The sequence below is a fragment of the Chiroxiphia lanceolata genome, chromosome 3 (genome assembly GCF_009829145.1).
Source record: "Chiroxiphia lanceolata isolate bChiLan1 chromosome 3, bChiLan1.pri, whole genome shotgun sequence".
Taxonomy (NCBI): domain Eukaryota; kingdom Metazoa; phylum Chordata; class Aves; order Passeriformes; family Pipridae; genus Chiroxiphia; species Chiroxiphia lanceolata.
Genome location: NC_045639.1, coordinates 1,736,518 through 1,757,684, shown reverse-complemented (window position 1 = coordinate 1,757,684; position 21,167 = coordinate 1,736,518). Strand labels below are relative to the sequence as shown.

Here is a 21,167-nt window from a genome sequence, read left to right as displayed (position 1 = left end):
AGGCACTGATGCATAGAGGGGAAGAGTGGAACCCCACTGTAAACTGCTTAACGTGACTCTCAAATCATTGTTGGTGAAATTACTGGTGTAACGTGGTCTTTTGTACAGTTACAGACTTATTTATCCATAATGATGAAAATACCCTAAATTATGTTCATACACAGCTAGAGATAAGTGTAATGATAGTTTCCTCAGAGGTGTATCTTACAGCTGCCATCTTCTGCAAAGAAAATTCATGGTAAATCTTAGAGGCCTGTTACAACGAATGTCAGCAAAGGCTGAGTTTTAAATGTTACATAGATATGAGTTTTCTAAATCTGCCTAAAGAATGTTTCTTTAAGCTATGGAAAAGTTGTACATAGTCACCTAGAGTGGCATATTTTGCTGTGAATTTTTTCTTTCTTTCCCTTCCTCTGGAACAAGATTGAACTTACACCAGAGACATGCCAGTCTTGTAAATAAGAGCTATACCGGTGTAACTGCTTTCACCGTGAGGCAAGAGCCAGAAAAGTCTGGCTTTGTCTGGGAATGAGGCACGCCCTGGCCTCAGGAGCACTTGCCCTGCCATCTCCCTTTCCTTTTGGAGCCTCAAAAGCTCGGTTCTGAGACACTTTTAAGCTTCTCCTCCTCTCCCAAGTCCCCACTGCTTCACACAGCTTGACTTCTTGCATCACTTGTGTCCTTTTTCCCTATTCCCACGCAAACACTGACATGCGATTTGTTTTTTATTAGTAGCACAGAGGAGATGTGTAGCTGGTGTTTAGTGTGTAAAACTAAGATTTACGGACACCACGATGCCTGGCAAGTGGTTTGTCTTTAATTGTAGTGTTTATAATGGATAATTAAGCATGTTTCTCTCATTGTGAAGTTTCAGAGGACAGCTTCGACTTCGATTTAGATTTTGAGCTTTCTGGGAATCTACAAAGCACCTACAGAATGTATGTTACAGTGTGGCTGTTGCTGTAAGGAGATGCCACTGAATAACCTTTCTGCTGTTTTGTGATACGAGGGAGGACTTTTTTTTTTTTTCTAAAAATGAAACGCGATGTTTGTGTTTCGTGCGCCGTTTAAATTTATCGTGGCCGGGCTGTGGAGCTCGCCCGTCATTGTGCCACGGTTGTGGGTGGCCCTTTCTGTGGCGTGAGGGGGGGAGACGTGTGCTTCGTCAGCGGTGGCACCAGCTTTCAGACAGACGTTAAAAAAATATTTTTTTTAAGTTTTTTGTGGGGGGCACACGTGAACTATTTCCCCCTTCAGAAGCCGGGGGCGTTACGCGGCCCGCACTCCCCTGTGACTGAGGGCCGCCGCCATTTTGTCCCCGCCTCCGCGCTCCCGCCCGGGCGCCGCCCGGGGCCGTGAGGGAGCGAGCGCGGGCTCCGCCCCGTCCCGCCCCGTCCCTCCCCTCCCTGTGGCCGCCGTCCCGTCGGCGGCGCGGCGGCAGCGGGCGGCCGCCGTAGCCCCTGCGAGGGGAGCCCGTGGCCGGGCGGGGAGGAAGAGAAAGGCGGCCCGAGTCGGGTTACAAGATGGCGGCGGCGCTGTGGTAGCTGCCGAGGCGGAGCGGCGCCAGCGAGGCCCGGGCCGGGGCGCGGCGGCGCCGACCCGCCATGGACAGCGGCGCGGTGCAGGCCCCGCGCTGCCCCTGAGCGGCCCGGCCGCCCCGCTTGCTCCCCGCCGCCCTCGCCCCATCGCCCCCGCGGAGGCGGAGCGGGCCCGGGGCTGCACCATGTCGGACACCCGCCGGCGGGTGAAGGTCTACACGCTCAACGAGGATCGGCAATGGGACGACAGGGGCACCGGGCACGTCTCCTCCAGCTACGTGGAGCGGCTGAAGGGGATGTCGCTGCTGGTGCGCGCCGAGTCGGACGGTGAGAGCGTGGCCGGGGCTGCCCAGGCCTTTCCCCTCGCCCCCCGCCGCCGGGCTCGGCTCGTGGTGCCTCCCTCCGGACGCCCCGACGAGACCTGTAGTTATTACGCTATTACTGCCCCCTTTCCTGCCCTTACCTTGCGGCTCCGGGCGGAGTTTCCTTCCCCCTACGAGCCACAGCAGTGTTTGCCACCGTGGCCCAAGACCTTCCTTCTCCCCCCCGCAGTTCGTGGAGTCCTGGAATGGTGGAATACGCCGGGTCGGAAGGGCTCCTGGGGACGAGCAGCCCCCGGCCCCGCGCAGCACACACGCCCCGCCGGTCCCACCATGTGCTGAGCCCTGGTCGTGCCCGCTGCCCCACCACCCTCGGGGGGGGGGGGAAACTTTCCCTAAAACCCCACCTGGCCCTGCCCTGACTCAGCCCCACGCTGTTACCCCGACCAGCTGCAACTCCTCCACCTGCACGGAGCCGGGGTTGTTACGTGTGACGACATTTTGTTCGCTTTCGGAATGATTTTCTTTGCTTTGGAAATGCTTTCCCCCCCCCCCCCCCTTTCTTACTGCTGCAAAAAGTTGTTCGTTTCTTGCTCTTTTTCCCCCCTCAGGAATTCCCTGATTGTACTCGAGCCGTGTGGCGTTCCTCGTGTTTTATTGCGCTTTAAAGTCACCTTAAAGGGGCTTTTTTGGAGTGGGGAGGTACGTGCTCCCCACTTCATCAGCCGACAGGTGCTAATGTGCTAAATAAACCACCTAAGACTGGGATAAATTGCTCTGGAGCTGTTGCCAGGAGACATACACTACTTGCATACACAAGATAAAGTCCCCTCTTATAGTATCTGAATGATTCACTTCTGAAGGGCAGCTGAAGGCAATAAAAGCAAACGGCCCACGTGGCTTCCCTGGGCAAAAACATTTTTATGCTGGGCAGCACCTTAACTGCTGCAAATCCGTGCAGGTTTGGTAAATGGCCTTTGAACAAGCTGCTTCTCGCACCAGGTTTGGGGAGAAAAGAGCGCTGCAAAGAATTTTAGACTAAATTAGAATAGAAAACTGCGTTTTAACGTGGATATTTCTGTTGAGTTTTGCCTTACCCGGCTTATTTTAGGGAGTTATATTTAAAGAAGGCGGTTCTCCCGGATTTTCTGTAAGATTTGGATTAAGCTGAGCCTGTGTTGGCTGGCACACGGGCAGCGGTGTGAGAGGAGTGGAGATGTTTGTTTTGTTGAACTCAGTAAATGTCTCTTCATGCCTTTTTCAGGTTCACTACTGTTAGAATCGAAGATAAATCCAAATACTGCATATCAAAAACAGCAGGCAAGTATTATTGCTAGGCTTTGTTTTTTCTGATTGCTGAGGAATTGTTTTGTTCTTGAAGTAATCGTGTTTTTCAGGAAAACGGGATGACATGGAACTGTTGATGGTGTTTTTTATAGAGGTGAAAAACTTCCGTAGGAGCCTGTAAAGGGCTATAACGCTTTGAATTCTAGAAATTAAAATGTGCGTCTTGAAAAAGCATTGCAGACCTCAGGCTTTGAAGATAATGTATGCAAGTTGGATAAATATTGAACTAGTTATGGGAAAAATAGTTGGAACCATACATGTGTAACTTTTGTCTCCCATCCCAAGCTGTCTGAAATAATTGCTGTATTATTTCTTTGGCCAGCTCTGTTGAAGTGTATTTATTTACTTCTTGAGTTCTTTTGCTGGAGTAACATAAAGGAATTTGTGGGACTTCTTTCACTGTTTTTATTTTAAGCCCTGAAAACTCGTGCTGTCCTTGGGAAGGCTCTGAGCCATGGTCAGACTTACCTGCCTGGTTTCCTTTCCTTGGGGAAAACCTGCTGCAAAGCAAGGCAGTAAAGCAGCTGGGAGCTATGTTAATAGGTCATTTTTGGCTAATCTACTGAAAAAAATCAGCTTACTGAACCTCTACTGCTTTTATCACTTTTATTGTTTTCCCTTTTTCAGCTTTAATTTTTGGTGTCTCTGCCTACATTGTTCTCATGGGTTTTCTGGATTTTTTTCTGTCTGTTCCTTTGTTCTGCAGTAGATTCCCTGTTCCTTTTGTTCAGTATTTGCTCCTGTTCTTCATCACTGTGGCACCCAGAAGTGTTTCAGCACTGGGAAACAGTAATTTTGTTCTTCCTGAGCCCGAAGAGACAGGTCTTTTAAGGATTTAGTTTTAGTGACAGTGTGAGAATTGGAGAAAGAAACTTTGTTGTCTCTTGATGGTGGGTTGGCTCACTTCAGGTTAGGAGGCAGTTGGAGTCCTGGGCCAACCTTTCCAGAAGGATCTGTTTGCTGTGGTTTCTGGGTGGGTTGAGTCAGGTGGGTGACATCCACAGGCTTTCCCTGGGTGGGCCACGCTCAGGAAGGAGGATGGTAGAGCTCTGCAGAGCCTTGCACTGCTTCCTGTTTACTGGGGGAAACCAATACACATTAAAATACAAATGCAGATTATGTCCCTGTAGAACTTAAAACGCTTCCTTTTGCACCCTGTTTCCTGAAACTTCATACAACTGATTAGTTGAAAGCCTTTCTCACTTAATTGGTAGCGAAGTTTCAAGTAACTTAAGTAGCTTTGGTTGTCGTTTTTCATGTGGAAAAGGTAGGTCATAGTTTAGAAAAACTCAAGCTGAGGTTTATTTTGGTTGGGTTTTGTTCCTGATTCTAATCCTTTTGTGTCCTTGTGGCAGAAAGGGTTTGTTCCACTGTTCACTCTTTTGAAGAAGTCTGGGTTTGCTTTTTTTAAGAGGAATAATGATTGATGACTTCCAGAGCCAGGTTGATGTTTCCTGGTGGAAGGGAAACCGTGCCCTGCCTACACATCTGTCTTCATGTAAATGCCTTGAATGGACTCAGAGGAGAGTTAACTCTTAGACTGTGATTTGTGTAACAGTGTTGTGTGGAGAAAAGGGAGCCAGCTGATTTTTGGGTGCTGTACATCAGTCCGTGATTATAATCTCTGGTAACATGGATGCAGAGGACACAGAGCCTGCAGAGATCCCCCTGGGCTTTGGGGCCCAGGCTTTGGGAGGTGTGTTCCCCTGTGGAACACCCCAGGCCAGCAGAGGGACAGGGTCACATGTGTTCTGGAGCCTCTTGCAGGAGCAGTTTGAAAAGTTGTTACCACGCCCATTTGTTGTTTCACCCTCTGCTCGAGGTTGCTGTTCCCTGGCAGGACTGGCAGAAGAGCTGGAACTGCTACAGAAATCCTTGCTGGGAATGCTGCCTCTGATGTTAACTGTTTTTAGGTGTGCTCAGCCTGTGTTCAGCTCCGAGATGAAAATGTGTGCAAATCCTGCCTTTTGCCCAGAGTTGCCGTCACTCATGTGACAGCAGAGCCGTTTGCTAGAGGCAAAATCCGAGTTCCTCGAGGCTGGGATTTAACACATTTGCAGGGGGGCTCTTAAAGCAGTTGCCAGAGGGCTTCTTCACTCCTGTTTCACTCTATTCACAGCACTGTGTGGCAGGTCAGATGTAGGAACTGAGGGAGCTGAAAACGTCCTATTCTTGGATTAATTTCTATCAGCTTGTCCCTCCATGATTCCCTGTGCAGTGTGAAGGGCCAGAGCAGGAACGAGGAGAGGGGGAACAGCAGACACTGTGCAAACCAGCACTGAAGAGGGGCTTGAACTACTGCGAGCTGAAACTTTTGTTCAGAATTAGTTTTGTTTTTTTTTACTTCCTGTGGTGTTTGAGTGAACTGGGGAGTGTTGCTGGTGGACAGAGCAGCACCCTGGGTATGGGGAATACCCGTCGCAGCATCGCTGTGCTCCTCGGGGGTTGGCTGAGGTCGTGCAGGAAGTGTGTGCCAGATCACTTTATATTGGTTTTGGACCATTATCTTCTGATGAAACCATCCCTCAGTCTTTCTGAAATATTTTTGGAAAAGCTTATGTAACTTGTGCTTTGTGTGGGCAGTACAGATTGTAAGAAGCACCATTCAGTAACTCGAGAACTCTCACAAATTTTTGCCTGCAGTCCCTATGGATTCCTGGAGTCATTTTAAGGTACTGCACTAATTCTCTGACTTGAATCATCCTGGGCTATGAATAGAGCTGCTGAATGTGTGTCCTTTGTTCAGTGAAGCACCTCTGAGTCTGGCCTACCTGGGAGTGCATTGATTTGAGTGTCAGGGCATCAGTCATTTCACAGAATGTTTAAAGACATGCATTTCAGATTCTGAATTTTTTAACAGCTATAAAACTGTACTTAATAATTCTTCTTTTTTTTTTTTTTTAATTAATCTCTGGAAGAGAACTGGATCAGGGAGCTGATCAGGCTGTTCAGTGCCTGCAGTTGACAGTATTTTTTCCTTGAAGCCCAGTTCAACTGTTGCCTGTAAAATGGCAAACAGAGATCCAGCTGTCCCTGAGCTGGAGATGAGGGGGGACAGCTGGAAGTGAGAACCATGTCAGCTGTAAGGAGCTGTACCCTCTGTGCACACGAGTGGGCCCAAAAGCAGGGAGGCTCCTGGGAACATTTGTGGCTGTGGGATAGAAGGGCCAGTGGAACAAGGACACTGCAGTACAAATAAACAACTCTCATGAGCAGCACTAAAACCATAGTGCATTGAGCCCAGTTCTTTCCAGAATGGGAAAACTTGGTTTCTTCAAAGAAATACGTAAAAATCGGTAAGAAAGAGGAAAAAAAAAATGGAGTTTGTGCAAATGGAGTTGGTTTTAGTGTGGCCTGTGACTCTGTTTTGGGAGAGGGAGGCTGATCTGTTGGTATAACAAACACCTTACTGACAGTAATCAATGAGCTTCTCGTTTCACGGTGTTTCTTTGGATCTCCTTGCTAGGCTTAGATACCACTCTGAATATTTTGTTTCCAGCAAAAGTGGTGCATAAGGTAAACTCAACAAGCCTTGCTAGGTTGTGTGGTGAATATTGAACTTTGTAAGTGTGGGAAGTGAGTTGCCTCACTGACCATTAAGCAAGGGCTGGCTAGTATTTAAAAACCACTTTAGTCTTTAAACTGCGGTAACGGGTCAGGAAGTCAACAAACGTGGTTGCAGGTTGAACTGTTTTGCTGGAGCCCAGCAAATGCAGTGCAGATTTAGCAGAGAGCTCTTCAGTTTGGACACTTACCCGAGGTGGGTTTGCTGCAGGGTGGTGAACTGCTGCCCTGGTTTCAGCTGGGATAAATTTCTTCCTCTGGTGGATGCTGTGGTTTGGGTGTAGGGTGAGAACAGCGCTGATAACACGGGATGTTTTGGTTGTTGCTGAGCGATGCTTTCCCTAAATCAAGGACTGTGGAGTTCCCATGCCCTGCAGGTGAGGAGCTGCACGAGGAGCTGGGAGGGAGCATGGCCAGGGCAGCTGAAGTGGCCAAGGGGATATTCCAAACAATTGGACACCATGGGCAGTGGATAAACTGGGGGAGTTGGCTGGAAGGGACCGATCCCTGCTCGGGGACATCAGTCAGGGGGCTGAGCAACTGTGTTGTGCACCACTTGTCTGTCTTGGGATTTATTCCTCTCTTTAGCTTCCTTTTTATTGTTGCTGTTATTATAATTATTAATTATATTTTCCTTCATTACCTGGATTAAACTGTTCCTGTGTCAACCTGTGGGTTTCACCTTTTCCATCTCTCCTTCCCATCCCACTGGTTTGGGGGAAGCGAGGGAGCAGCTGGGTGGTCTTTAGTTGTCATCTGGGGTTAAACCACAACAACTCTGTATTTGAATGTCAGGGTACAGACCTACCCTCCTCATAGTACAGCAGCAAGTGTCCCAGTAAAACCTCTTAAAAAAACCTTTTAGTCCATTCAGAAATTCCAGCGAAACTTCCAGAGCTTCTGTGCAAGTGCAGGGATGGAATTGATGGAGACAATAGTGAGAGAGGAAAAAAAACCTTGCTCAAATGGCAGCAGCTGGCAAGATGCTGGTAACTTTAGTAAGAACTTAGGAGGTTTGTATTATTCAGGCTGTGTGTCTTTAATTCAGAACAGATATGTGAACATCAAGCATTATTCCTGTCAGTGCTGGGGCTGTCTGAAACCCTTTCTGAGGAGGGAACTGAAATGTTAGGGGTTTGTTTCAACTTTACTTAATATGAAAATACTTAAATTGTTCTACTGCAGGTTTAAGTTGATGTTCCTTATGACAGAACAGGTGATTTAGTATTTTAGTGTCATATGTTCTTTTATTGACAAATGTAACTTAATTAAAACTTTCTTCTGTAGACATTGGCTGTAAAGGGTTAGAGATTAATATGCAATGCAGACCTGTTTCAGAAATAATTATTTTCTTGTTTTTGTCTTAAACAGGACACCCTGATTGTTTGGTCAGAAGCAGAGAACTATGATTTAGCACTGAGTTTTCAAGAAAAAGCTGGCTGTGATGAGATTTGGGAAAAAATCTGCCAGGTACAGTTCACCTTACACATTTTGTTTCTTCCAGATGTTTTATTGTCTTCTGTGACTTTTGATGTATTTGTACATCCTTTTTAAACCTCCTTGTAAAATAAGCAAATACTCTTTGTTATTTTTTGTGGCTTTTCTGTGTAAAATCTAAAGTTGCCCCCACTGAGAGCAGCGGTTGTGGTTTTAGTGATGGAGTGTCAGGCTTGTGAAAAATTGATGTAATGGTGGCACTCAGGTGCTGGGTGTTTTGGGGAGGTTGGTGGGATTGCTTTTATTAAAAAGGGGCTTCCAGAGCACCAGGTTTTGATTGTCCTTGTCCCGGCTGGCCCCAGGAAGCAGCTTGTTGGAGTGCAGGGGGGAACTGCAGACGTGCTGCAAGGAATAAGGAGCTGGATGTGCCAGGGACAGACAAAGAGGTGGCAGAGCCCAAACTGTCAGACCAAAGACTCAAAAAAAAAAAACCAAACAAAGGGGCTAAAACCCCCCAGCTTTCACATGGGAATTACCATAACCTTCCCAGACTTGGAAAAGTCTGAAGAAACACAGAGCTCACCTTCCCTGGGAGAAAGCAGGCAGTGGAGATGGGCTGTTATTTCAGTTACTGGTTATTTTGGTGTATAATTTGGGAGGAGGCAGTAACTGTGTGCACTCTCTCCTCAGGTTCAGGGCAAGGATCCCTCGGTGGAAGTCACACAGGACCTTATTGAGTCGGAAGAGGAGCACATAGAGGAGATGCCTGAAACCAGTCCCTTGATCGACCTTCCCACTTGTGAACTCAACAAACTTGAAGAGATCGCCGACCTCGTTACCTCTGTCCTCTCCTCGCCCATCCGCCGGGAAAAGCTGGCCCTGGCCCTGGAGAACGAGGGCTACATCAAAAAACTGCTGCAGCTCTTCCAAGTGTGCGAGAACCTGGAGAACACGGAGGGCTTGCACCACTTGTACGAGATCATCCGGGGCATTTTGTTCCTCAACAAAGCGACTCTGTTCGAGGTGATGTTCTCTGACGAGTGCATCATGGATGTGGTGGGGTGCCTGGAGTATGACCCTTCTTTGGCTCAGCCCAAGCGGCACAGGGAGTTCTTGACCAAAACGGCAAAGTTTAAGGAGGTTATTCCTATCACAGACTCTGAACTCAGGCAAAAAATCCACCAGACTTACAGGGTACAGTATATTCAGGACATCATCTTGCCGACGCCATCTGTTTTTGAAGAGAATTTTCTTTCTACCCTCACTTCCTTTATTTTCTTCAACAAAGTTGAGATTGTCAGTATGTTGCAGGTAAGTGGTTTTCAGTATGGTCTGGATGGATGATGTGTGGATACCTGTAGCTGTAGTTTCCAGTGGATTACAGTTAATCACACACACTTCCATTGGCACAGTGTCCCTTTCTTTTTGATACCTTTGCTTTTGTATCTTGAAAAGGTAGATTTCAGGTGAGTAAATTTAATATTTTTTTTAACGGGTTGTAAACAGTGAAAGATTTTTCTCCTTGATTCCCAAGCCACAGAGACCTTTTGAGCTGGTTTTATAGAGGTATTTAGGGAACAAATATCAGTGTTCTGTATGAGGGACGTTTGTGCTGTGCTTGTAACAAACTCTGGGTCTGTGATGCCAAAGAGCACGTTCAGAATCATTCCTGTTATGCTGCTGTTACTTCATGGTGCTGATTTCAAATGTTCATGTTGCCATAAAAATCAAGGGATTAGTTGCTGGGGTTTTTTCATACTGATATACCCAGAAGTAATAATTAAAAAATAGCCAAGATGTCACTGCCGAAAACTGTCCTGCATGGGTGTGCCAACGGAGCTGGAGCGTGGAAGGAGCCTCAGTGAAGAGCTGTGTGTGAACTTCAGGGCATTTGAGTGTTTCCAATCTGAACTAAAGGGTACCAGAGGGGCTTTATTCTGGTTTGGATCCATGTCCAAGAAGGGTACATTTGTGTGGAACAGAGGACAAAGCCCCTGGGTTGGGTGTGGAGAGCCTTTGTGGAACAGGGAGAATTGAGAAGAGTAGAAACTGTGGGAAGAGAGGGGCTCTGGAGAAATAACATCCATATGGAGTATGGTATTGAGTGCAAATATGGGTGGAATATGGTAAAGAGTTCAACAGAGGATTGGAAAAAAAGTCCAAACTGAATAATTGCACAGAATTGCATGAGTAAGCTTTTTGGCTTCTTTCTACTTTGTGGCTGAATAGCAGAAAGAAACTAAAAATTAAATCCCCCTTGCAAAATTAACGACTTTGTGTTAAATACAGATATCTCTTTAAATTCTTTTGCATCTGTTTTCTAAAACTAAAAATAAATTCAGCATTGTTCTCCTGAGGCCACAGTCCTTTCCATTTAGAGATTTTTTTAAGTCCTGTAAATTTATTTTTCATTGAGGCCTTGCAGTGCTGGATATTTAATTGTGCTGTGGTTTGCTGTTCCCTCTAGTGCTCTTTGCAGGAGGCTCTGAAACCCTCTGACAGTTCTTTGCTGACTCTGTCCCTGCTCTTTGCCATCAGAATGTGTGGCACATAGGTTTGCCTGCTTGTTTCAAAGCTTGTAGAGGAGACATGGGTGATGATTTCCAAATAATGTTGATCCTGGAGAATTACAGCTGGGAAGAAAGCAGACATGGAAGAGCTGTAACTGAGGGGAATTCCCTGGTGGTGTGGAGCTCAGGGCTGCTGCCCCAGCCCTCTGGTGTCAGTCAGCTCCTCGTTGTGGCACAAGAGCTCTAAAGCTCCTTTGGGTTTGGTGAGCGCCTTGGACTCCTGTTACCCCAAATCCCCTGGCAAAGCTCCCTGGCTGAGGGCAGCTCATGGGAGGAGCAGATTGTGTTGGCCACAGCAAAGCTCCTTCCTACGTGCCACGGAGCACTGGATCCCAGTGCTGCTGGGGATGGGAGGGAAACAAACCCGGGGCCAGCCTGGGCCCTGGGACATCGGGATTACTCTGGAGCAGCCTTGGGAAAGCAAGAGATCTCTGTAGAGTGGGGATTTTCTGGCATAACTGCTGTTGGTATGGCGTGGGTTTGGGTTTTGACAGGCTTAATGAAGCTGTTCAAGCCAGCAAAGCTTAAAATAAACCACTCAGTCTGTGTATGTTGTGCTCTCTGGGATGTTGGGTCCAGGTATCCTGTGTTTGTAAAGCACTTCTTTCCACACATCTTAAAAAAAAAAAAAAAATCATGAGCCTTTGGCTGCATTGCTGTGACTGTAACAACTGTGTATGAAGTCAACCTAATAAAGCACAGAGATTTTAGTGGCAGCACGAGGCCAAATAGACAGGTAAGCACCCTCCATGTCCTGCAGTGCCAACTTGGTGTGTATATTTGTTATAGTGCTGCTGTTCTGCTCCTGTTTGTTCAATGCAGAAGTGCACAGAGTTGGATCAGTGCCTAATTTTGTCATGCTGTAGTGTGTTACTGTTTGCTTTCAGATTTATATTGTCTTTAAAAGATAACAGACATTGGATTTGAGAGGCTGCCAACACGATTCTCCCATGTGAAGGAGTGCAGAGAAAGCACAGGACAGAGAGGGCCGGAAGTGCCCAAACACTGGAGAGATGGTGATGTCACCCTGGGGTTTTGGTACCTCTTGAGTCCTAAGCAATGGGGTGACTGAAATCCTTTCCAAGAAGTGAGGTGTTGTCCTGTGTGTATTAAATATCTATTGATAATGGAGGGTGTGAATATGAAAAGCCAGTAATAAATAGTCCAAAACCCACTGGGAATCATCCTGCTGGAAGTGTGCTGGCCTTGCTGCACTGTGGGATCCTGCAAAGGTGGAAGCTTTACCTTCTTTCAGGGGCTCTCTAAGCTGTGTTCCTTTTGTGTGTTCCACAGGAAGACGAGAAGTTTCTGTCTGAAGTTTTTGCACAATTAACAGATGAAGCTACAGATGATGACAAACGGTGTGAACTGGTGAGTGTGAGCTCGGGGGGTCCCTCAGCCCTTAAATTGCAGCCAGGAAACAGAAACAGTGACACTGCTCTGCTGGTTTCTGTGGAATCACCCAGAATGCACACTCTGCTACAAACTGGAACTCTTTCCTCCTTCCAGAGGGTTGTCAGACTCATGCACCTGTAATTACATTTTCCCTGTGCAACAGGTGAACTTTTTCAAGGAGTTCTGCGCCTTCTCTCAGACGTTACAACCTCAGAACAGAGACGCGTTTTTCAAAACTTTGGCCAAGTTGGGAATTCTTCCAGCTCTTGAAATTGTCATGGTAAGTGAATGCCTGGGGCTGATTGCAATAAAATAGAGAAGGCCCCAGCCATTGCAGCAGATCTGGGCTGTGCTGAGCACCCCTGTGTCAGTGTGCTGGGCCAGCTCTGCCCTGCTGAGGCTGGAAGGTGACCGGGACATTCGGAATCCAAAGGCTGCCCCCGGCCCTCTGACCCTGGGTGCTCTGGCTGTTGCTACTCTGCGTGGCAGAGAAGTCTGATCAGTGCAGTCCTTGTGACAGGGAGCTGTAAAGATTGAAAGAGGCTCTTTTTTTCCTGTGGCAGCTCAATTGTTGTTGTTGTGGTTGTTGTTGGGACAGGGCCAAAGAAGTATTTTTAGATAATCTTGAACTGTGAGCTGGTCCCTGCCCGAAAGATCACGTAATCCTGTCATTAGCAGATTAATCTTTCCTAATCAGCAGTGGGAAAACATAATTTTTTTTTTTCACTCTTTTGGTTGCAGCAGCTGTTGCTGCCTGACCATTGCAGTTCATCTTGCTGGTTTATTGTTGTTTTTCTGCAACCCTCTGACTGTGTTTCCCAGAGAAACTTCTGCGGTGAAACGTTCTCAAAACTTTTCAGTCCCTCTCCTTTGCAACTTTACTTGATAATAAATACCAATCTGAATTTGTTCTGACTAATGAACTACATTTTCTTTTTTTTATTAGGGAATGGATGATCTGCAAGTTAGATCTGCTGCTACAGATATATTTTCTTATCTGGTAGAATTTAGCCCATCCATGGTCCGAGAATTTGTAATGCAAGAGGCCCAGCAGAGTGATGATGTAAGTGAAAGTGGTCCAGAGTTAGAATATACCAGTTTTAGAGCAAACAGGGTTAAAAACAAGCAAACAAGCATATCCCAAATTCTGGAGAGGTTTAACCCAAAAATGTCGATATTAGAAACACAGGACAAAGTAGATTTAGAATACAGACATTTGTGAGCGTGTTGGTGTTCCCTGAGTTCACAGTGTGAGTAACAAGGATTGTGGGTGTGGAGGGTTGTGCTTGACAGAATTCCTGTATCCCAGTGTATCTCCATGCCTCAGTTTCACTTGAATTTGTCTTCTGAAAACCGACAGAAATTAGGGGAATTGCTTTCCACCCTTGGCTGTGTGTGTGACCGTGTTTGTCTGGGGTTTCTGTGCAGGACATCCTCCTCATCAACGTGGTCATCGAGCAGATGATCTGTGACACTGACCCGGAGCTGGGGGGAGCTGTGCAGCTCATGGGGCTGCTGAGGACCCTCATCGACCCCGAGAACATGCTGGCCACAGCCAATGTGAGCAAACACAGCTCTGCTGCCTGGGCAAAGTTAAAAACCTGTACTCTCTGTGTGTGGGCTGACAGTGAATTTTAACAAGCTAAACAACAAGCTGCAGCTTCCGTCAGCTTTTGATAATAAAACATATTTTTTCAGGGCATTGTACAGGTATTCATTAAACAAGTTTTGTCAAGCATTCCGAGTTAGTGATGTATTTCCAGCATATCTTTGCATGGTGGGGATTTTTTGATGACAGTTACCTTGGTTAGATGTCCCAAAATGAAAAGAACAGTCTCCCTTGAGCAAAGACAAATCTTGCAGGCCCGACTGGTAACATCCAGGCAGACCCGGAGGAGTCAGTGGAATTCTTTGTGGGCTGTCTCCCTTGTTACTGTTCTTTCTTATTTAAGAGCTTATGCCCACATGCCAGTGTTTAATAAGGTGATTTTTCTTTCAGAAAACAGAGAAAAGTGAGTTTCTCAACTTCTTCTACAACCATTGCATGCACGTGCTGACGGCGCCGCTGCTGGCCAACACGGCCCAGGAGAAGGGGGAGAAAGGTACTGCCCTGCTGTTAACCAGGATAATATTTATTGTTAACTCCATTCTAATTTCATCAGTACAATTCTTAAAAACGTTTGCTGTAAAGCAGGAGGTGTCTGTAGGTCACAGGGGCTTTTGTGCCAAAGTTTACAAAAGTGCTGTGAGAGCCCTCGGCAGTTTCGTGACTCAAAGCAGGGCAGCTTGGAACTCCCTCACCTTCTTTCTTCTTCAACTTTTCCCGGTGCCAGTAAAAGAATTGGAAATCTTTTGTTTGTTGCAAGCAAATAACACTCATTAGTTTGCCTCTAGTGCTCTACAAACAGGAATTTAACATGTCTTGATGCTGACTTTGTGAAGCCTCTTGCCTTGGACTTCATGAACACTCTTTCAAGGGATTAAATCAAACCAATACGTATTTGGTGAAAACATCTGTTTCATCTTCCCCATCTTCTCCTATTAAGTAAAAAAAAAAAAAAAAAAGTTTTGGCATTTTATACAAAAATAAACCTGGTAAAAACATCTGTTGTAGTGCTGAGTGTATTATTTGAAAAATTTAGATCAGGCACTTTATTCTGTGTAGGGATAATATTGTAAGTATCAGGTTCCGTACTTTCACCTCGGTGGGGTTGGAAACTTTGTAATGTGAATTAAATATTATTTAATGTAAATTAAATCTGCCCTGGCTACATCCTTGTTGCACATTGATTTCTGTATAGCTTCCAGGAACTTTTGATCTGGTGGAAAGTCTGACCATCTGTAGAATTGGTTATTTATCCCCATCTTTGAAATACTGACAGGGCTTTGAAAACCTTTTCCTGATGTTTGTTTCTGTTTTCTCTCGGTCAGATGCAGTAGTTGGATCCACTAAGAGTAATACAATTTGTCCTGGTAAGTTCTAATTGACTTGGAGTTTTGGAAGTTCCCTTGTTTGCTGTGTATGGTATTTTATTAAAAGAGAAAGGTTTATTTCTTGTAATACATTTTATTGAAATAGATGTGGGCACTTTGCTTCACTTGAGACAATTGGAAGCAACACAATAAAACCAAAATCTATTAAAAAGTGTGTCAGGAACTGCAATAGCAGCTGAGCTTGGTGAGGATTTGGTGCATGACTGCACATTGTTTATTTTGGTATCATTTAAGTGTTCGTTTCTCTCACAGATAATTATCAAACGGCACAACTACTTGCCTTAATTCTGGAGCTGCTTACTTTTTGTGTGGAGCATCACACATATCACATCAAGAACTACATCATGAACAAAGATTTGCTGAGAAGAGTCCTGGTCTTGATGAATTCCAAACACACCTTCCTGGCCTTGTGTGAGTATGGAGCTGTTGATTTCCTCCTTCAAGCTCTGTGTGCACTTGGGGAAGGTGTTCCAGTGCCAGTGGGCACCTAAAATGCCTGGGAATTCCCTGTTTACTATTGACTCCTGTTGAGTAATTGCTGCTGGACTTTAGGCAGAGATCAGTGGTCCCTGATGGCTTTCCAACACCCAGGAAAGTGAGAGAAGGAAAAGGAAAGGTGACCTGTCAGCACCTGCTGCCGCTGCACTTGCCCAGGGTGCTCCTGGGTGCTCTTGGTTTGGGGTGCACCTTCCTCAGGGCAGCACTAGGCAGGGGGTTAGTGAACCCTGGAATTGCTTTGCTCATGCAGGTGCTCTCCGCTTCATGAGGAGGATAATTGGGCTGAAGGATGAGTTCTACAACCGTTACATCACCAAGGGAAACCTCTTTGAGCCCGTGATCAACGCGCTGCTGGACAACGGCACCCGCTACAACCTGCTCAACTCTGCCGTCATCGAGCTCTTCGAGTTCATCCGGGTGGTGAGTCCTGCTCAGCCCTGACCCCTGGGGACATGGCAACCCTTCCCTTCCGCCTAAAATCCCTCCTGTACATAAACATCCAGGTCAAGTGACCCCGTAACGTGCCCGCTGTACGTGACTGTCCCACCGCGGAGGGTGTGTGGGCCCTGCTGGTGTCAAACTGTCCTGGGGCTCAGTCCCAGCTTCATGTGGTGCTTCTGGACCAAACCTGGCACTGAGGAATGAAGGGAAATGTGTTGTGTGGCGCTAAATCTGGGTATTAGTGGGTCTCAATGAGACTTATTTGGCTACAAACGTTGTCCTTTAAGTCCTACACAAGTGTTTCCCTGGCCAGTGGCAGCTTTGAATCTGTGTGTGTGTGAACACTGTGTGTGTGGGCAGGACAGGCAGGAGCACCCAGCTCCTTGGGAAACAAGGACTTGGAGCAGCTCCTGAGCCACTGGCTGGGAGAGCCTCGATGTGTGGGAGGCTTTCCAGGGAATCTCTGCACCCTGGGAAAGTGAAGGGCAGTTTTTACTCACAGGATATTGTAGCTGCTATCTTTTCCAGCAAGAAGAAAATTTGGAATGTTAGGGTTTGATATGGTGACAGACTTGTTAGAGGGACACTGACCAAGAGGTACCTTGTCCCATGGGAGCTGCTGTAGTTACTGAGTACTGGCAGAGCTGGAAGCTGCAGGGAGAGCAGGGCACAGCTATCCCAGATAAAACATCCTGGTTCATGAGAGCATCACAGATTGCACTGGGACACTGCTGAGTATTGTCTGTGTCTGTGGGAAATCCAGTAATTATTTCTGGATCTCAGCTCTTTTATTGAAGATAAATCTGAATACTTCACGTTTGTACAATATTGTACGATAATATTTTGGTCCTAGGCGAGGAATCAGTTCCTTTCCAGACTAAACTCAAAAACTTTGAGCTCCTGCCTGTGACCACGTGAGACTGAAACCCTGTCTTGTTCTCCTGCAGGAAGACATTAAGTCCCTTATTGCACATATAGTTGAAAACTTCTATAATGCACTTGAATCTATTGAATATGTTCAGACATTCAAGGGACTGAAGACGAAGTACGAGCAAGAAAAAGACCGACAGACCCAGAAGCTGAACAGGTGGGCCCTGGTTTGTGTGCTCTGGGTCTGTCCCGGGGAGCTGGCACATCACTGCCAGCTGGGAATGGAGGGCCAAACTATCCCCCTGGAAGTCTGGGAGCCGCTGCTGCTCCCCAGTGTGCCCCCAGCAGCAGAGCTGGAACCCCTGTGCTGTGTCTCTTGCAGTGTCCCCTCCATCCTGCGCAGCAACAGGTTCCGCAGGGACGCCCGAGCCTTGGAGGAGGACGAGGAGATGTGGTTCAACGAGGATGAGGAGGAAGAAGGAGAAGCTGTTGTCCCTCCAGTCGAGAAGTCAAAGCAGGAGGATGATTTCCCAGATAGCTATGAAAAATTTATGGAGACTAAAAAAGGTACTTACCCTGCTTGAGCTTGTTGGCACTGGAAGGGCTCCGTGGCAGACCCGTGGATTGTGCTCTGCACCACGAGCAGCACTGAGGGTGTTGTGTGTCAGTCAGGCAGGAGATCTGAGCGTGTCTTTGCCAGCCAGTTCAGGGTTAAAATAACGAGTTAAACTGCTCCGGGCACGCGTTTAGTGTAAATGGCACTCAAAGGCAAGACTGTGCTTGTGTGCTCTGAGTGAGCCCTGGCCCTCAGCGTGTGGGCCCTGCTCAGTTTGCTGCTGAGGGCCCTGGGTGAGGCCGGATGGGGAACTGTCCATTTGGAGACAAAGGACAACCAAAAAACCCGTCGGCTCTCGCCCCGCGCTCGTGCTGTGATGCAGATGGTGCTCCTGGTGTGCAGCTGTTCCTAAGTGTGGCAATGTTTGTCCCTCAGCTAAGGAGAGCGAAGACAAAGAGAATCTTCCAAAAAGGACTTCAGCTGGGGGATTCAAATTCACTTTTTCCCACTCAGCCAGCGCAGCCAACGGTGCCAACGGTGCCAACAGTAAATCGGTGGCAGCTCAGACGTCCCCGGCGAGCTCCAACGGCTCCTCCTCCAAGAGCACGGCCCTGGCCCCGGCGGTGACGGCCCCCAAGGTGGGACAGGGGCACAGGGGGCTCAGCAAAACCCTGGGCGGGTGGGGAGGGTTTAGGGAAGGGCTGGGTGGGACTGGAGCCCCTTGGTGTCCGGTGCCACAGTGTCATTCAGTGTTTTCCTCACGGCTTCACTGCGGCCACTCCTCAGCTTGTTCCCTGCCCGGCCGCTGCTCCATGTACAGGGGAGATTGGGAGGTTTGGGAACTCTGTTAGTGCTCCCCATCCAGGCAGATCCCGGGTGTTTTTGAGCAGACAAGGGTGGTGATGGCCCCTCTGTGGTGCCTGGCACAGCCCTGCACTGTTGGAATCTCCGGCCCCTGAGCACCTATGGAAAAGTGGGGCAGGAATTTGATTGCCCACCCCGAGGATGAGCAGCCAGAGGGCTCTCAGTGCACAGTGGATTTGTGCCCATCCAGCAGGGAGCTTCAGAAGGGACTTCCAAACAATTGTGAGGCCAGACCCAGAGGAGTGAGGGGGCTCCAGTGCTTTTTGCAGCTTCAGGACCATTCTCCAGACAAATGGGTCTTGGAATGCCAAAGGCATCACCAGAAAACCCGCTGCTGCAGCCTGTGGTGTCCTGACAGGTGGGCTGGGGCTTGTCCTAAAATTGCACATTCCTTGGGGTTTTTTCAAGGTGAGAACTTCCTTTTTCCCTTTCTCTCCTTGACAGGGAAGTCTAGTTGGCCTAGTGGATTATCCTGATGATGAAGATGATGATGAAGAGGAGGAGACATCTCCAAGGAAAAGACCTCGTCTGGGTTCATAAAAGAAACCAAAACTTTGGAATAAGAACTTTTCCTACGGGGTTTCAAATGCTGCAACTGTTTCAAGAGCTAAAAAGAGTCTGATTCAGAAAGCTTTCTCCCATGAGTAAATAAGATAATACGAGGAGTAGCAAAAGAAACTCGGTGTATCAGCTAGAAAGGGTTAGTTCTGTAAACACAAAGCTTCCAAGGAACTTAATGTCTTTCTAGAGAGTAAGGAGTCTGCCATTCAGGCTGTCAAAAAAAATGAAAAATGAAAAAAAAAAAAAGTGGGTTAGTATTCTCAGAACCTGGATGATGGCTTCTCAGCAAGGAAAGTCTCAGGTGTCGGGAGGGCAGGGGGAGGGAAAGGTATGGTAATACTTTTTTTAAAATATATTGCAGGGTTTCCCCAGTGTTTAACAGAACTAGGAAAAAAAAAAATAAAAGTCGAGCTTAAATTTTGAACCCAGTAATCTTAATTTTGTAATGGTGCTGTCAGTTGTGTTCTTTTAGCAATGCCTCTTTTAAAAACAATTTTAAGGGAAAACTAACTGTGTTTGCATAAGAACAATCCATGTTTTGGGACCATTTCTTACCAACTAAATGACATTTCTCATGGTTGGAGGGAGGGAGGCTGCAGTTCCAGTGCATGTGGAGTTGGTCAAACAGTTCAGGGGAGCTTTGAGCTCTGTTTCCCCAGAGGAGAGAACGAAGCTGGATCCAGAATGGGAGGTTTGGCTTGGCTTTTTGGGCTAGATAGTATCAGTAATATCAATGCCAAGGAGCAAAAGCTTCCCCAGTGTCTGCAGGAGCTGCTTGGTGCTGTCCATGGCACAGCCCAGAACTGCTGGCTTCCAGGTGGGCGAGGTCCCGAATTCCAGCCGCGCTCCCTGTCGCTCCAAGAGCTGCCTCAGCTGGAGCAGCCCTTGTGTGTGAGTTCACGTTGCAGGACTGAGGTGGGAATGAGAAACACTAACAGGCTTCTCCTCGGGAGGAATTAGAGCAGCAGGTCAACACCCAGGTCAGCGTGGACCAAGCTGGAATTATTGCCAGGGGAACACCGGGATCTGGGGCGGGATCAACAAGCAGCACCTGAACCTGGGTGGGACAGAAGCTGCTTTTTTTAACAAACAAAAGCACATTCCACGTAGGTGACAGGGAGAGGGCAGTTGGGGGAGGCAAACAGTCCAGGTTTTATTTTGCAGAGCAGCACGTGAACTGTAAATATTTTAATGTTAGTTTGCCCATTGTGATCCGAGATCATGGCAGAGCGAGAGGAAATTTCCCAAGTGTTAAAGGATGGAACCAGCTGCAATCCACCACATAGGTCACTCTTGTAATACGTGTTATGGGTCCATTTCTCCTGGAATAGTTTAAACTGAAGCAGTTTCTCTGTTTTGGAGATTATTTTTTTTTTTTTTGTAGTTTTAATTTTAGCTCTTGTTTGGAAAAAGATGGGCTGTCTGTGTAGATATGAAGTATAGTTTTTTTCCATAAAACAGAAGTTTATTTTGTATTAAAGATACCACTGTACTTGTTTTACACCATTTGTATACATGTGGTGATATTAATGCTGAACTGTAAAATTCAGGAATTAAAATGTGACCCTGTAATTCCATAATTACCGCTTTTGTTTGGTTTGTTACACGGGGCGAGTGAACTGTGGCCAGTTTAGGGCACCGTTTGAGATGAGTTGTCCTTGCAGTTCCAACAGTAACTGTCCAGCACTAGCTGGGATCCCGGTGGGAAGGTGTGAGCTCCTGGATGGACCTGGGGCCAGTGGTGCTGCCCCTGAGGGCTCCAGCCCCCCCAGCTGGGACTCCCTGTTTCCACCCGTGGGATGGAGCAGCTCCGGCTCTGAGGAAGCGTTTGCTGGGAAAGTGGAGCTGCAGCCTCACCATCCCCACCTGCCTCTGGCTTTGCTTCCCCAGGGAAGAGGAACTTCCTCAGCAACTGCCCGGCCCCGGAGCAGCAGCTGCACTGGATGTGCCTTCCCCTATTGCACCCCTGGAGTGACCTGCGTGTCCTGAGCCTCTGGAACATCCACCCCAGCCCAGGGCTCCAGGGGAGCTCAGCCCTGACTCTGCTCTCTCCCCCAGAGCCTCACTGAAGCACCGGCAGGAGCTGCACAGACAGACCCACAGGAGGTTTTTTTTACAGCAACACCAAGGATGTCACGAGTTTTTGCAGGAGCCGAGTGCCATGAGCTGTCCCACTGAAGCCACCCGACAGTCCCAGGAGGTGACACACAGC

At 47.4% G+C, this 21,167-nt stretch overlaps 1 protein-coding gene across 2 annotated transcripts; it reads left to right on the top strand.

The window, feature by feature from the left end:
• Positions 1-1,469: 1,469 nt before the first annotated feature.
• Positions 1,470-20,535, top strand: PPP4R3B (protein phosphatase 4 regulatory subunit 3B). Of its 2 annotated transcripts, none has more exons than XM_032684153.1 (16): positions 1,470-1,865; positions 3,123-3,178; positions 8,141-8,239; positions 8,897-9,517; positions 12,070-12,147; positions 12,335-12,451; positions 13,118-13,234; positions 13,600-13,731; positions 14,171-14,273; positions 15,103-15,144; positions 15,418-15,576; positions 15,914-16,083; positions 17,052-17,191; positions 17,357-17,541; positions 18,044-18,168; positions 18,839-20,535. In XM_032684153.1, the coding sequence occupies exons 1-16, from the start codon at positions 1,724-1,726 to the stop codon at positions 18,932-18,934; spliced, it is 2,382 nt and encodes a 793-aa protein (XP_032540044.1). In that variant the 5' UTR covers positions 1,470-1,723; the 3' UTR covers positions 18,935-20,535. The 2 variants fall into 2 exon arrangements, with proteins under 2 accessions (XP_032540044.1, XP_032540043.1); XM_032684152.1 differs by having other exon boundaries at positions 1,471-1,865; positions 17,966-18,168.
• The last annotated feature ends 632 nt before the right edge of the window (positions 20,536-21,167 follow it).

Excerpts from the sequence above, each read along its gene's own strand:
- PPP4R3B (XM_032684152.1), top strand. The coding sequence starts at position 1,724 with ATGTCGGACACCCGCCGGCGGGTGAAGGTCTACACGCTCAACGAGGAT. Across the intron at positions 3,179-8,140 it reads CTGCATATCAAAAACAGCAG|GACACCCTGATTGTTTGGTC; the intron begins GCAAGTATTATT and ends TGTCTTAAACAG. Across the intron at positions 9,518-12,069 it reads AGATTGTCAGTATGTTGCAG|GAAGACGAGAAGTTTCTGTC; the intron begins GTAAGTGGTTTT and ends TGTGTTCCACAG.